Here is a 13,526-nt window from a genome sequence, read left to right as displayed (position 1 = left end):
CCGCCTCTCTCTTTCAAGATTTTTGTTTTGTTGTTTCGTTGAGACATACTGTCATGTAGCCCAGGCTGGCTTAAAGTTGCTGTGTATCTGAGGATAACCTTGAACTTCTAATCATCCTGAGTGCTGGGATTATAGGCGTGTACCACCACACCCTCTTTATGCTTTTTGTGTTTTTATATTCTTCCTTTCTTTATTCTAATGAGTTCCCAAAAACCTCACAGAGCTGGGTTTAGAAAGTAACCCAGACAGTTGCCCAAGTCCCAGTTTGTAAACATCTCAATGCCATTCTTCCTTCCGTACAGTAAGTGGCTGTTCCCAGGTGCAAAGGCTTGTATGGATTTGATGATACTGGCCACCGGTGACTTGAGAGTTGATGCCTCATCTCTTGTAGCTGAGTCTAGGTCTCAAGTGACTCAGACTCCACTTGTTGGCTGGCTTCTCCAGCACCCTCATATTCCTGGGCTTATTGGACCTCCCTGGAGACCTTTGTTCTCCATCTTTTGTCATCTGCTTTGTGGTTAGGGAAATGGGTCATAGTCTGTCCCTACATGGCCACCTAATGAGTTGGTGTCTGTGGCAGGAGTGGAGGAAGCACAGACAGTGAGGATGATGAGGATGACGAGGAAGAGGATGAGGATGAGGGGGCTGACCAGGCAGCCTGTGGAAGAACCAGCCCTTCCTCCTTCTCCAGCCCCGGCACTCAGCCTCCTGGTGAGTGTTGGATGGCTTATGCTCTGGTGTACATGGAGTTTCTGACTGTTTTAAGCTCATCTTTTGTCCATGTTCTCTCACCTCTACCACAGGCCCGAGTTGGACTGCTACCTTTGACCCAGTGCCTATGGATGCCCCAACAGGTTCCCCAGTTTCCAAGGAGGCAGACATGCCCTCTATCCAGATCCTATCCAGCCCTCCAGCCCACGATTCCCCACAGCTCAGGTGTGAATGGACAGGGCAGGGCAGGCGGGTATTGCTTGGCATCTGGTCTGGGAGGCACTCCTGTGTCTCTTAGGCTTGGGAGTTGACCACAGTCATCCTTTCAAGCTCCTCTTTTTTACCTTTTAGGTCTCAGGACCCCACACACCCTTCAGCACCTCAGGAAGTCACAGATAGCAGCAAAGTAGCAGAGCCCTTGGGTGAGCTAAGCCATACCTTTCCTATAAGGGCTCTGGACTCTGTCTCAGGCCCACATGTATGAATACAGCATAGTCATGTCTCAGCTTCCTGGAAGGTGGCAGCTGAGATGTGGCCCATCTCTTTTTCCACAGCCCCCTGCCAGGCCTTGGTTTGTGTTGCGGATGTCCAGGCCACACTGCATGGGATGCGCTCTGCCCCAAGCTCCTTGGACAGGTGACCATTGATGACCCATCTCAGCTGGAGGTGGGGTAGGGGAAGCTCAGCCTCCTTGCTGAGGTGGGTGCTGGACTCTTGTCCCTAGCTGTCCTCAGCACTAAGCTCTATCTTGAGCTTCTGTGTCCCTGTAGTCATTCCTTTTTGTAATTAAATGTTTGAACAGTGGCACATAAAAGGGCTCTTATTACCCCAGAGGTAAGAACAGCTTCCAAGAGGATCAGAGACCACAAGAAGCAGGACTGTGCATAGCCCCAGAAACATATCCTACAAGGGGATGACCACTGAGAGTAGCTGGGTATAAGTTCTGGTTTTCCCCCTGTGGCTCTGCAGCCCCACTATGCTCTGCCATTAGTATGCTCATAGGCCTTTCTGTTCTGAGATCTCTTTGCTGCCCAGCCCTGCCCTTACCTGAGACCCCTTCAGCAAAGATGGGTGGCCTCAAGCAGGCAGGCAGGGATATAGGAATATCTAACAGTAGTCAAATTGATCTCTCTCAGTGCAACCAGAGAGCCCTCTACCTCTGTCCCAGACTTCAAGGCCCACCAGGCCCCTCAGACCATGGAGGGGAAAAAGAGCCCAGAACATTTGGGGTTTCCCCAAAGCCAGAGGTGAGTTAGTCTCTCTGGGCCGTGTTGGGTGGATGAAGCAAGGCTGGTAGGGCAAAAAATAACCTCCACATTTCCTTTCTCCCCTAACAGTGCCCAGGCCCTTGAGATGCCCAACGGCTCTACTCCAGGAGGGCCCATTTCATCGGGTTCCCAGTGAGTGTGGCAGTAGCCTGGGGTGGGTCGGCAAGATGGGGTCACTGGATCCTCACATGTGTTTCTCTCTATTTCCAGGTAGCTGCCTGGTGGCAGTGGTGGCCAAATCCTCTGTCCTCCCTGTGGAATCCCTCAGTGGGGCAGGATGAGTCCTTTGGTGGCCCTGTACTCCATTGTCCCATACCCTACATTCTCTCCTCTGGACTCCCAAGGAGGCTGGTGCCAGGGAGATGCCCTCACCCACCCCCATTTGCACTGAGAAGAGAAACTATGGAGTTTTGTCTCCAAGAATAAAGATAGAGAGTCACATAGAGAGAAAGGAGAGAGAGAGAGAGAGAGAGAGAGAGAGAGAGAAGTATATTATATATTATATATATACATATATATATATATTGAGGGAGAAGTAAGAAAGGAAGCCAGGACAATAACTGGGCCAGCAGCTCTGAAGCACAACCTCCCTGTCTGTCCCAGTAGGGGCTGGCGCTGGGGTTTGAGGCCGCTGACCTGTGCTCTGGTGCAGATGCTCGTACCCAGCTTTTCACTCAGGACCACCTTGGGGTGTAATAGAGGGCATCAGGCCTGTATGGCCATGTGTTTGTCCAGACCTTGCACTTTGACCAGTCATCTGGCCCCTGGCCCTGGGCCTCCAGGAACAGAGCGTCCCTGGCAACATCCCCAGAGGCCCAGAATGGGGGTTGCTGGGTACCCCATCATACCCTGAGGGTTCCAGCACTGCTGCCAAGTGGCCTTGTCCCAGCTCCCTCCCCCAGGCTGGTGTGAATGTGCAAGTATGTGTGCAGAGCTTGTGTTTCATACTGCAAATATAAATAAAGGAAGATAGTAGAAGATTCCTGGTGTGGGACTCAGTTGGATGAACATGCTCTCCTTGGCCTAGAGAGAGCTACATTCTCTTAGGACCACACTTGTGAGAGTATATGTGGGTGTAGGGGTATGTGGAATGCTTATACACTAAGCAGAGCATCAGGAGTTAGCACTTTGGGGCACTCTCATCCTGAGTGTGTACCTCCTTGGCCCTGTTCTGAAATGCAGATCAGGTAGGGCTGTGCTGAGTTAGCTCAGCTCTCTTACCTCTATCCTCTAACAGACCTGCTAAAAAGAGCAAGAGGTCCCTGGGCTTTGAAGCTGAGCTTCCTGCCACTAAGGGGATAGGAGGCAACCAGGCGTGGTGGTGTACTCAGGAGACAGAGGATCTGCATGAGTTCAAGCCCAGCCATGTCTACAAACCGAGTTCCAGGACAGCCAGGGGTGGGCAGAGAAACCCTGTCTCAAAAACAAAGTGTGGGAGAAATTAGGAGACAGGAAGCTGCCTTGAGAATGGACATACAATGTAGCATCCCGAGGGGATGGTTGAAGAACCTAGTGGTTCCTTGGCATCCATTAGGTACCTGTCTTGTACATGGGAAGGCAGGCTGCAGAACAGTGACTGGAGTGATCATCTTTCCATGAAATGTTTGAATGACTTCAATCACAATACAGGATTTATTTAGCCAGCACTTGTGGGACTCCTCTGGAGTCCTTCCTGCCTCCTTGTTCTCCAGGGTTGGTTGTGGGGCTACTCCTCTGTGGAACCCTGCATTGTCCTTCTGATTGGCTGGGCGTGAGACATTGGGAGCTCCACTTGGGGGTGGGGGGGACTCACTTTTGCCCATAATGGAGGTGGTGGCCAGGTTTCTAAGTGCTGGGGAGGGGCTGGAAGGTGGAAGAACTGTTGGTTCCTGATGGATACCTTATCAGCAAGTGCCAGACAAGAACAGGCCTTGAGTGAGCCCTGTTATCAGCCCCAGAGTCCACAGGACACTTGGGTTAATGTGTAACCACGAGGCTTCCCCTCTACCCTCTGAAGCCACTAGTTCCTAAAGAGAAGTGACTCAACATGGATGCTAGAAAAGAGGGGCTGCCCCTGGAGACACTCTTTTCAGATCAAGTGAGAACCTGTAAGGTGGGGATAGGGTCAGGTCTGGGAAAGTGGGCAGTCCTGGGGCCTGTGATACTCTATGATTGGTGAGTTGGTGGGGATCCCCTGTCCTTCTAGGAGGCTAGGTTTTAAGGTATCATGATTTTGCCCTTGCAGGAGACATGAAGGTAGCTAAAGATCCTAGTCCGGAAAGTCCAACCTGGACACACTTGGATCCTGGCATGAGGGTGGTGTGGGGACTGGTGTTAAAATAGGTTCTCTCTATATATCCTAGACAGGTTTTGAATTCAACAGCCTCCTGTTTCCACCTCCTAAGTACTGGAATTAGACATTTCCTACAGTGCCTTGCTGTGACCCCTAACCCAGGACTGGGCTGAGTGTGGGAGACTGAGCAGCTTCCCTCTCCTGAAGTACCCACAGGTCCGCAGGTGGCTGGTCCCCTTCATCCTTGCCTGCTCCCTTTTCTTCCTCCTCTGGATTCCTGTGGACCAGCCATCTTGGGTCAGTGCCCTGATCAAGTGCCAACCCATTCTCTGCCTGGTTTTGTTCCTGTGGGCTGTGGCCCCTGGTGGGAGCTACACCTGGCTCTTGCAGGGAGCTCTTCTGTGTTCTGCTGTGGGAGATGCCTGCCTCATCTGGCCTGAAGCTTTCTTTTCTGGTGAGCAGGGAATCCCGTGACAACACACCTAGGGCTCTTGTAAGTTGAGTCGGTGCTGGAACACAGCTTTTCATTATAAGGAACCTTCCCTATATCCCCTGGGTTGAACTAGGCTATCCTGAGATACCAGAAAGCAGTGATGAGTGGTAGGGTAACTCACAGTTCAGCCAGGGGCTTGGAGTCGGGCTGTTCGGTTGGAAGATGTGGGCTTACCTGGTTAGAAGGGATGGTGTGGAGAAAATTAAGGTATAGCATGGCTGAGGTGGGTAGGAGTGGTAAGGAGTCATTTTTGAGATGTCTGTAGTCCAGGCTGGTCTGAATGGCCTAAGATGTTGGATCCTCCTGCTTTAGCTTTCTCAAGGGCTAGGTATTACAGGAATAAGGATATTTGTATATATGGGAAGAGTGGCCATCCTGGGCATGGAAATAGTGTGTAGAAAGGACCTGGGGTAACAGTGAGTTATTTTGCCCAAATGGGCCAGTTTGGCTAGAGTAGGATGGTGGGTAAAACAAAGGTATGGGGCTTCCTAGAACACGATTTGGAATTGGCAGATACTTGAGCAAAGCAAGGACATGATGCTATGAATTTTAAGGTCATTGCCATTGCTTTGGGAACTGGTTGAACACCCAAGGATAAAAAGAAATTGGAGACCCATCAAGAAAAAGAGTACTATAATCAGCGGAACATGATGGTGATGTGGCCACTGTGGGAGCTGGTGCTTTGGGGACATTGTTCTTCATGTCTGGTGGTGGCCAAAGACAACAGTAAGAAGCAGGAGGCCAACTAGTGCCTCACTGGTTACCCACACCTACTTCACTGAGTTCCTATCTCTTTCTCCCTCAGGCATGGCAGCCTTCTCTGTTGCCCACTTATGCTACCTCTGGGCTTTTGGCCTGTCCCCACTGCAGCCCGGATTGCTGCTCTGCACCACCTTGGCCTCTCTGACATACTCCAGCTTCCTCCTGCCACACCTTGAGCCGGACGTGGTCTTGCCTGTATTGGTCTATGGGCTGATCTTGAACTCCATGCTGTGGCGAGGCCTTGTCTGGGGTGGAAGTGCTGGCTGGGGTGCTGCGCTCTTTACGTTCTCAGATGGAGTGCTGGCCTGGGACACTTTTGTTTACTCTTTACCTTTTGCCCGCCTAGTGGTCATGAGCACCTATTATGCAGCCCAGCTCCTCCTCACCCTGTCAGCCCTCAGGAACCCAGGGCTCAAAACCCACTAATGCAGAACCCAGACAGCCTGGGATCCCCTCCCATAAGGACTTTGGCTTTTTACACTGACCCAGCCTGGCAAGTCAGTGCTTCCAGTCATGTGCTGACAGATAGGTGGCCATCTTAAACATCTGTATACTGTTGGCAGAATTTCAAATCTACCACTAATTTCAAGCTGCCTTCCCTGGCTCCTGCTTTTGGATTCTAGGACCCTCAACCCAACCCATATCCTGTCTTCCTTTCCCCATGCCCACTTCCTTTTCCCAGTCAGCCTTTCCTATCTACCTGCCCCTTTACACTGCCCCAGATGTGGTTCTAGCTGTTTAAGTAAAACGAGTGTTGGAACAGTGTTGCCATTATTTGGGAGGAATGTATAGGGGGATGGTGACGGTTTGAACAGCAAGCTTGGCTTTAGAAAAAAAGATTTCGGTGTGAGAGGGTGTCTTAGGGTTTCTATTCATGGACAAAACAAGCAAGTTGGGGAGGAAAGGGTTTATTCAGATTATACTTCCACACTGCTGTTGAACACCAGAGGAAGTCAGTCAGGACTGGAACTCAAGCAGGTCAGGAAGCAGGAGCTGATGCAGGGGCCATGGAGAGATGTTACTGGCTTGTTTCCTCTGCCTTGCTCAGCTTGCTTTTTTTTTTGTCCTGTTTTTCCCTGAGACAGGGTTTCTCTGTATAGCTCTGGCTGTCCTGGAGCTCACTTTGTAGAGCAGGCTGGCCTCGAATTCAGAAATCAGCCTGCCTCTGCCTCCCAAGTGCTGGGGTTAAAGGGGTGCGCCACCACCGTCCGGCTTCAGCCTTAATAGAACCCAAGACTACCAGCCCAGGGATGGCACCACCCACAATGGGCCCTCCTTCTTTGCTCACTAATTGAGAAAATGCCTTACAGCTGGATTTCATGGAGGTATTTCCTCACCCGAAGCTCCTTTCTCTGTGATAACTCCAGCCTATGTCAACTTGACACACAAAACCAGCCAGTGCAATGGGTATACATGCGTGTACAGATGTGTAAACTTGTATGCTTCTACTGACATCCAAAGAGGATATCTGGTATCCTCTCTCTCTGTCCACCTGTCTGAGGCAGAGTCTTCCCAGAACCTGGGGCTTGCTGTTTCTCCACTAGACCAACAAGCTCCAGCCTGTCTCTGCCCTCCTCAGCTGGGCTTATACGATTTAAACTCTAGTCCCCATGATTGCACAGCAAGTACATACATCTCTCACACACTGAATTATGTGAGCTTGTATTTATCTGTGTGTAGGTATGTACACAAGTGAAAGTACCTGTGGAGGTTGGAGGGGTCAGATCTGTATCTGGATTACAGGCAGTTGCGAACTGTCTCCCCCAACCCCCAAGCCCTTTTGATTTTTGTTGTTGTTGTTTTTGTTTTTGTTTTTTGTTTTGAGACAGGGTTTCTCTGTGTAGCTCTGGCTGTCCTGGAACTCACTCTGCAGACCAGGCTGGCCTCGAACTCAGGAATCCACCCGCCTCTGCTTCCCAAGTGCTGGAATTAAAGGTGTGTGCCACCACCACTTAGCAAAGCATGTAATCAAGTAATTCTCCATTCCCCAACCTTTATTTTTTTATTTTTTTGAGGTACAGGATCACTTTGTAACTCAGGCCTGCCTTGAACTCAGATCAGCCCATAATAAGCACTCTTGACTGCTGAGTCATTTGCTCCTCCAGCCCTTATGTGTGTCTTTTCAGACAGGATTTTATCATGTAACCCATGACCCATGGTACTCTCAAATTCACTATCCTGCCTCAGCCAGCTCCTCAAGCAAACATCTTGATTAATCTCTATGATTCAAGGCTTGTTACCTGATCACATCCCATTCCCCTCTCACTCTGTGTGTGTGTGAGACAGAGGTGGGAGGAGCTGATCAGTGAACCCCAGGGAGTAGGATTATAAACACATGCTATTATGCCTGACTTTTTATGTGGGTTCTGGAGAATCAAATTCTGTTTGCCATGTTTATATAGCAAGCATTCTGCCAACCTTTTTAACCTGCCTCACCCCCACTCATCTGGTAGTCTTTGAACCCACTGTGTAGCTGAAGATGACCTTGAATTTACAGTGCTCCTGCCTCCACCTCTCAAGTGTTAGAACTAACACACGAGTACATTTTTGTAGTGGTGGGGACAGAATCTAGGGCTTTGTGGGTGTTAAGCAAGCACTCCACTATTGAGCCACATCCTTAGCAAGATAGCTTTCTGGGGAACACAGCCACAGTAGTTACAGTGTCAGGAAGAAGTGAGGATAGAGGGACCTTGGAGTCGACAGGTAACTGCAGATGGGTGTACAGTAGGAAGGAAGAACTTCAGGGTGGTTCTCATCTGCAGTGTGACCTTGACAAGCCGCTTCCCATGTCTGGGCTTCCTAGTCTGTGTCAGAACACATGATGAGCTCCAACACCTGCCTCCACTACTTTGTCTGCAATGTGCATTTAGTGATGCAGAGCAAAAGCATGACTTCTATGTCCATGCCATCACTGCAGGAGCTCAGGAGGAAAGCATAACTACAGTCATTGCAACTGATAAAACACAAAAGTTGCTAAGTGTGATGAGTGCTTGTAGTCCAACACTTGAGGGGCAGGAGTTTGAGGCCAGCCTGGCTTTCACTGTGAATTCCAGGACAGCCTAGGATGTGTTATTAGACTCTGTTACAAAAAACTAAAGTTGGGCTAGGGGGTATAGCTCAGTAGAGTACAATCTCCAGGACTTAATATAAACTTGGCATGATAGTGCAAACATAATCTTAACACTTTCGAGGTGGAGACAGGAGGATCAGAAGTTCAGCTTGTTCTTGACTACAGGGCCATCTTTAGGGCCCATGCCACAGTACTCAAGTGGAGATCAAAGGACAACTGCAGGAGTGTGCTCTTCCTTTCCACTGTATGAAACTCAGCTTATCAGACTTGAAAGCAAGTGCTTTAAAAAAAAATAAAAACTTTCTTTTTATGGGTTTGTATGTGTGGTGTGCATGCATATGTGTATGTGTGTTCATATGTACAGATGTTGGTGCATGTGTATCCTGCATGTTGAGGCCTGTGAGGGTCTCTGCAGACACTTGGGCCATCAAGAGTAACAATCCACATGAGACAAGAAGAAAATCGGGTTCAACACAACTCAGCTGTAGCTAGTGATGCTTCAAACTTCTAGAGTCTGACCCTGAGCAGTTTATTTGAGGCATATTTAATTTGTACAATTTGAAAACAAAAGTTTGCAGGTGTAACACAATCCCTTGTGCACAAGGGGGCATAATTACATCGCAACACTTCTCAAAGTATATGTCACATCCATGAAGATGGGTTTTAGAGATAAGTTACATGTATTATAGGCCTACAGGAGGATCTGATGTGGCCTTGGTCATACAGATAGTGTTCAGTTCATGTAGGTTATTAGCCACCTCTGATCCTGGCTGTGGGATCTTAGAGCCCCTGGCCAGACCAGATAATGCAAAGGTCCCCTAGACTATTAAGTTTCTCTGATCCTGCTTGAAGGAGCCCTTGGTCATATAGATAAGGCAAAGATCACCTTGACTAATTGCCTCCTGTCCTGCTTGTGGGAGCTCGTAGTCTGACCCTACAAATAGTACAAGGATAACTTAGATTATTAGCACCTCCATTTCCAGCCTTCTAGGCAGAAGATAGGTTCTACATATTTTCCTTGAAAAGACAACCTGCATGTTTAACATTCCTGTTTTTCCCAGTGCTATCTATGAGTGTGTTCCCTACAGAAGCTCAAGGTTGGCATTGAGTGACTTTCTTCAATCACTGTCCACCTTATTTATTTAAGCAGAATCTTGCTGAACTTATACTGGCTGGCTAGCCAGCTTTCTCCAGATATTCCCTGTCTCTACTTCTTGCCCATTGGGATTACAGTCAAGCTGCTATAACCACCCATCTTTTCTGGGTATTCTGGGGATCTGAACTCTGGTCCTCATATATATGTTGCAAATGCTTTACCTGTTGAATCATCTTTCAACCCGTTTTGTATTTATGAATAGATCTCACTCTCTAGTATAGACTGGTGTAAAATTCACTGTAGTCCATATATGGCCAGGCTCACAGCAGTTCTCTGCCTCAGCTTCCTAAGTGCTCCAGGATACAGGTACGAGCTACCACAACTGGTTAAAAACTGAAATTCTATAACCATTAAATAGCATCCCATTCTTCTTTCCTACCTCTACAAATTTGACTATTCTAGGTACTTCACAGAAGTGGAAAATTTTAGTTCATTTTTTTGTCAAAATGAGATTTTCAAAAACTTATTTATTCTTTGATAGTTTCTTACATGTATATGCTATATCTTAAATATATCCACCCCAGGACTTCTGCAGTGTCAGCAGAAGTCAGAAGAGGGCATCAGATACGTCAGCACCAGAGTTGCAGGCAGGTGTGAACCTACATGTGGTTGTTATGATCAGAACTCCAGTTTCCTGCAAGAGCAGCTAAGTGCTCTTAACCACTGAGCTATCTCCTGAACTCATCTCTCATTGAACATGGATCTCACAGGGTAGACTGGTTAGCTGGCAAGCTCCAGACATTCTCCTGTTTCCACCAGCCCAAAGCTGTGATTACAGGTTTGTGTGTACTCTTATGCCTGGCATTTAATGGGTGCTGGAGATGGAACTTGGGTTATCATGCTTGCCCAGCAAGTAATCTACCACTGAGCTTCCCTTGCCTGCTAGTCGAACTTTAATTCCTTGAAGAGTCGTTATATGATCTCTTCAGCAGCCGTGTGTGTGTGTGTGTGTGTGTGTGTGTGTGTGTGTGTGTGTGTACTCACACAAATGTTCAGGGGTCCAGAAATGATTCAGGCAGCCATCCCATGTAAGTGCTGGGAACCATACTCAGGTCCTCTGTAAGAACAGTACACATAGCAATACACTCTTTAATCCCAGCACTTGAGAGGCAGAGGCAGCCTCATCCGCATAGTGATTTCTAGGCCAACCAAGACCCTGCTTCCAAAGAAAGCAAACAATAAAAACAAAACAACAAAAAAACAGCACACACTCATAACCACTGAGCCATGTCTTCACCATTACCCCTTTAAAATACTAGTAGTTATGGTTTGTTTGAATGTGAAGTGTCCCTCCCAGGATTATGTATTTTAACTGTTTGGGGGAGGGGCAGGGTGCTGGATCTTGCTGCTGGAGCTGGAGCTGGAGCCTCCTTCCTGTCCCACTGCATTCTGATCTGCAGAGAAGTGAAGAAGTTCCCACTGCCACAGATGGAGCTGCTCTGCTCTGGCTACCATTCCCTTCCCATTACTGTGGACTCTCTTGAAATTGTGAGCCTCCTCCTCCTCCTCCTCCCCCTCCTCTTCTTTTAAATTTTGAGATGGGGTCTAACGTAGCCCAGGCTGATCTCAAACTCACTGTGTAGTAGAGAAGTGGAGGATGACCTTGAATGTCTGACATTTCTCCCTCCACCTCCTGAATTTTGGGCTTATAGGCATTCATCATCACACCTGCCTTCCCTTACACTGCTTCTGACAGGTATTTTGAAACAGAGATGGGAAACATAGTTAACAGAAATCCTAATGGATGTGTGGATATACTTCAGTGTTTAATTTTAAAAGATTATGCATCAAAATGTTTTGCCTGTATGTGTGCCTGTGTACCACATGCATGCCTGGTGCCTGTGTACCACATGCATGCCTGGTGCCTGTGTACCACATGCATGCCTGGTGCCTGTGTATCACATGCATGCCTGGTGCATGCCTGGTGCCTGTGTACCACATGCATGCCTGGTGCCTGTGTACCACATGCATGCCTGGTGCATGCCTGGTGCCTGTGGAGTTCAGAAGAAGACATCTGAGCCCTTGGAACTGGAGCTACAGACAGTTGTAAGTTACTACAACTTGTTGTATGTTAGGAATCAAATCTGGGTCCTCTAGAAGAGCACCCAGTGCTCATAACCACTGAGCTTTCTCTTCAGCCCTCATTGAGAAATGTGGTTTTGCATTCTGTTCCTCTCATGGATGAGATCTCATCCATGAGATCTTCATGGATGAAGATCTGAATGCCTGTTGGCATGCTCACTGGACACTTTTATGGGGAAGATTGTTCTTCCAATTCTTGTGGTCCTGCCTTTCACAGGTTTGTTTCCATGTTCTCCCTGGCTAACCAAAAGTCTCTCACTCAGCTGGGTTGTCGTGGCATACATCCTTAATCCCAGCAGTGAGGGAGTCAGGGGAGAGGGAGAGGCAGAAAGAGAGAGAGAGAGAGAGAGAGAGAGAGAGAGAGAGAGAGAGAGAGAGAGAGAGAGAGAGAGACAGAGAGACAGAGAGACAGAGAGACAGAGAGAGACAGAGACAGAGACAGAGAGACAGAGACAGAGACAGAGAGAGACAGAGACAGAGACAGAGGCAGAGACACAGAGAGAGAGAGACAGAGAGACAGAGGCAGAGAGAAAGAGGCAGAGAGGGGCAGAGAGAGAGGCAGAGAGAGGTGCAGAGAGAGAGGCAGAGGGGGCAGAGAGAGGCAGAGAGAGGGAGGCAGAGAGGGGCAGAGAGAGGCAGAGAGAGAAGCAGAGAGGCAGAGAGAGAAGCAGAGAAGCAGAGAGGGGCAGAGAGGGGCAGAGAGAGGCAGAGAGGGGGCAGAGAAAGAGAGAGGCAGAGAGAGTGAGGCAGAGAGAGAAGCAGAGAGAAGCAGAGTGAGTGAGGCAGAGAGGGGGGTGCGGGGGAGCCGGAGAGCTGGAGAGCCAGAGAGCCAGAGAGCCAGAGGCAGGCAGATCTCAGTTATCTGCTAGCCTGGTCTATAAAGCTAGTTCCAGGACAGCCAGGGCAAAAAGAGAAAAACCCTGTCTTGAAAATCAAAAAATTAAAAACTCTGGTTTCAGCCCATGCATGTCTTTTAGTTCGTGGTGGTGGTGGGAAACTATGGCAGGGGGGACTGGGAGGGAAGACAGCGTTTGGTGTGTAAATAAATTGATAAAAAGAAAAGTCTCGTGTGTGCGTGTGTGTGTACACGTACATGCTTGTGTATGTATGGCAATGCACAAGCATATGTATGGAGGCTAGAGGCCAATGCTGGGTTCTTCTGTTTCTATCCACCTTGTTGTTGAGAAGGATCTCTCACTGATGGAGCCAAGTCTAGGTAGCTGGCTTGCTCTGGAGACTGCATTTCTGCTGAGACTATAGACAGCTCACAATACACACCCAACATTTACACAGTGCTGTGGATTTGAATGGAACCACCTTTCCAGTCCATTATATAATCTGTGTGTGTGTGTGCATGCACACATGTGTACCTTCTGTATCCCAGGCTACCTTTGAACTTTGATACAAAGCTGAAGATGACCTTGAACTTGTGATTCTCCCTCTGTACCTCCCAAGTGCTATGAATACATTCATATACTACTGCTCCTGGTGCATGCAGTGCTGGTAATCAAACCCATGGCTTGGTACATGTGGACAGACAGTCTACATTATGAGTTAAAGGTCAGCCTGAGCTATGGTAGATCCTATCTCAAGGAAAAGAATGAAAAAGAAAAAGAAAGATGAAAGAAAGCCGGACACCTTTAACAGTATCTCTGTAAGAACAGTACACATAGGTGGTGCACACCTGTAACCTTGGCTCCTGAGACAGGAGG

At 48.4% G+C, this 13,526-nt stretch overlaps 2 protein-coding genes across 7 annotated transcripts in view; both read left to right on the top strand.

Moving 5' to 3' along the window:
* Ppp6r1 (protein phosphatase 6 regulatory subunit 1) overlaps positions 1 to 2,959 on the top strand; it is a 25,528-nt gene extending 22,569 nt beyond the window's left edge. For 5 of the 6 annotated variants that reach the window (XM_031385120.1, XM_031385126.1, XM_031385124.1 and 2 more), the window contains 7 exons: positions 581 to 711; positions 804 to 936; positions 1,063 to 1,133; positions 1,266 to 1,347; positions 1,848 to 1,958; positions 2,049 to 2,111; positions 2,190 to 2,959. In XM_031385120.1, the coding sequence (XP_031240980.1) occupies positions 581 to 711; positions 804 to 936; positions 1,063 to 1,133; positions 1,266 to 1,347; positions 1,848 to 1,958; positions 2,049 to 2,111; positions 2,190 to 2,193 (595 nt within the window). In that variant the 3' untranslated portion in view covers positions 2,194 to 2,959. Of the gene's footprint in view, positions 1 to 580; positions 712 to 803; positions 937 to 1,062; positions 1,134 to 1,265; positions 1,348 to 1,847; positions 1,959 to 2,048; positions 2,116 to 2,189 lie in introns of those variants that run through there. The other variant, XM_031385121.1, reaches the window with a different exon arrangement.
* Positions 2,960 to 3,095: 136 nt separating this feature from the next.
* Positions 3,096 to 6,266, top strand: Tmem86b (transmembrane protein 86B). Its single transcript, XM_031385127.1, has 3 exons — positions 3,096 to 4,056; positions 4,459 to 4,705; positions 5,550 to 6,266. The coding sequence occupies exons 1-3, from the start codon at positions 4,006 to 4,008 to the stop codon at positions 5,930 to 5,932; spliced, it is 681 nt and encodes a 226-aa protein (XP_031240987.1). The 5' UTR covers positions 3,096 to 4,005; the 3' UTR covers positions 5,933 to 6,266.
* The last annotated feature ends 7,260 nt before the right edge of the window (positions 6,267 to 13,526 follow it).

The sequence above is a fragment of the Mastomys coucha genome, unplaced genomic scaffold (genome assembly GCF_008632895.1).
Source record: "Mastomys coucha isolate ucsf_1 unplaced genomic scaffold, UCSF_Mcou_1 pScaffold21, whole genome shotgun sequence".
NCBI lineage: Eukaryota > Metazoa > Chordata > Mammalia > Rodentia > Muridae > Mastomys > Mastomys coucha.
The sequence above is the reverse complement of the archived record's forward strand: the minus strand, read 5'-3'. Positions and strand labels throughout refer to the sequence as shown.

What these genes read in the sequence shown, in the direction of transcription:
- Tmem86b (XM_031385127.1), top strand. Translation starts at nt 4,006, where the DNA reads ATGGATGCTAGAAAAGAGGGGCTGCCCCTGGAGACACTCTTTTCAGAT. An exon ending in AGACACTCTTTTCAGATCAA is followed by an intron (nt 4,057 to 4,458) that starts GTGAGAACCTGT and finishes CCTCTCCTGAAG; the next exon opens with TACCCACAGGTCCGCAGGTG. An exon ending in GCCTGAAGCTTTCTTTTCTG is followed by an intron (nt 4,706 to 5,549) that starts GTGAGCAGGGAA and finishes TTTCTCCCTCAG; the next exon opens with GCATGGCAGCCTTCTCTGTT.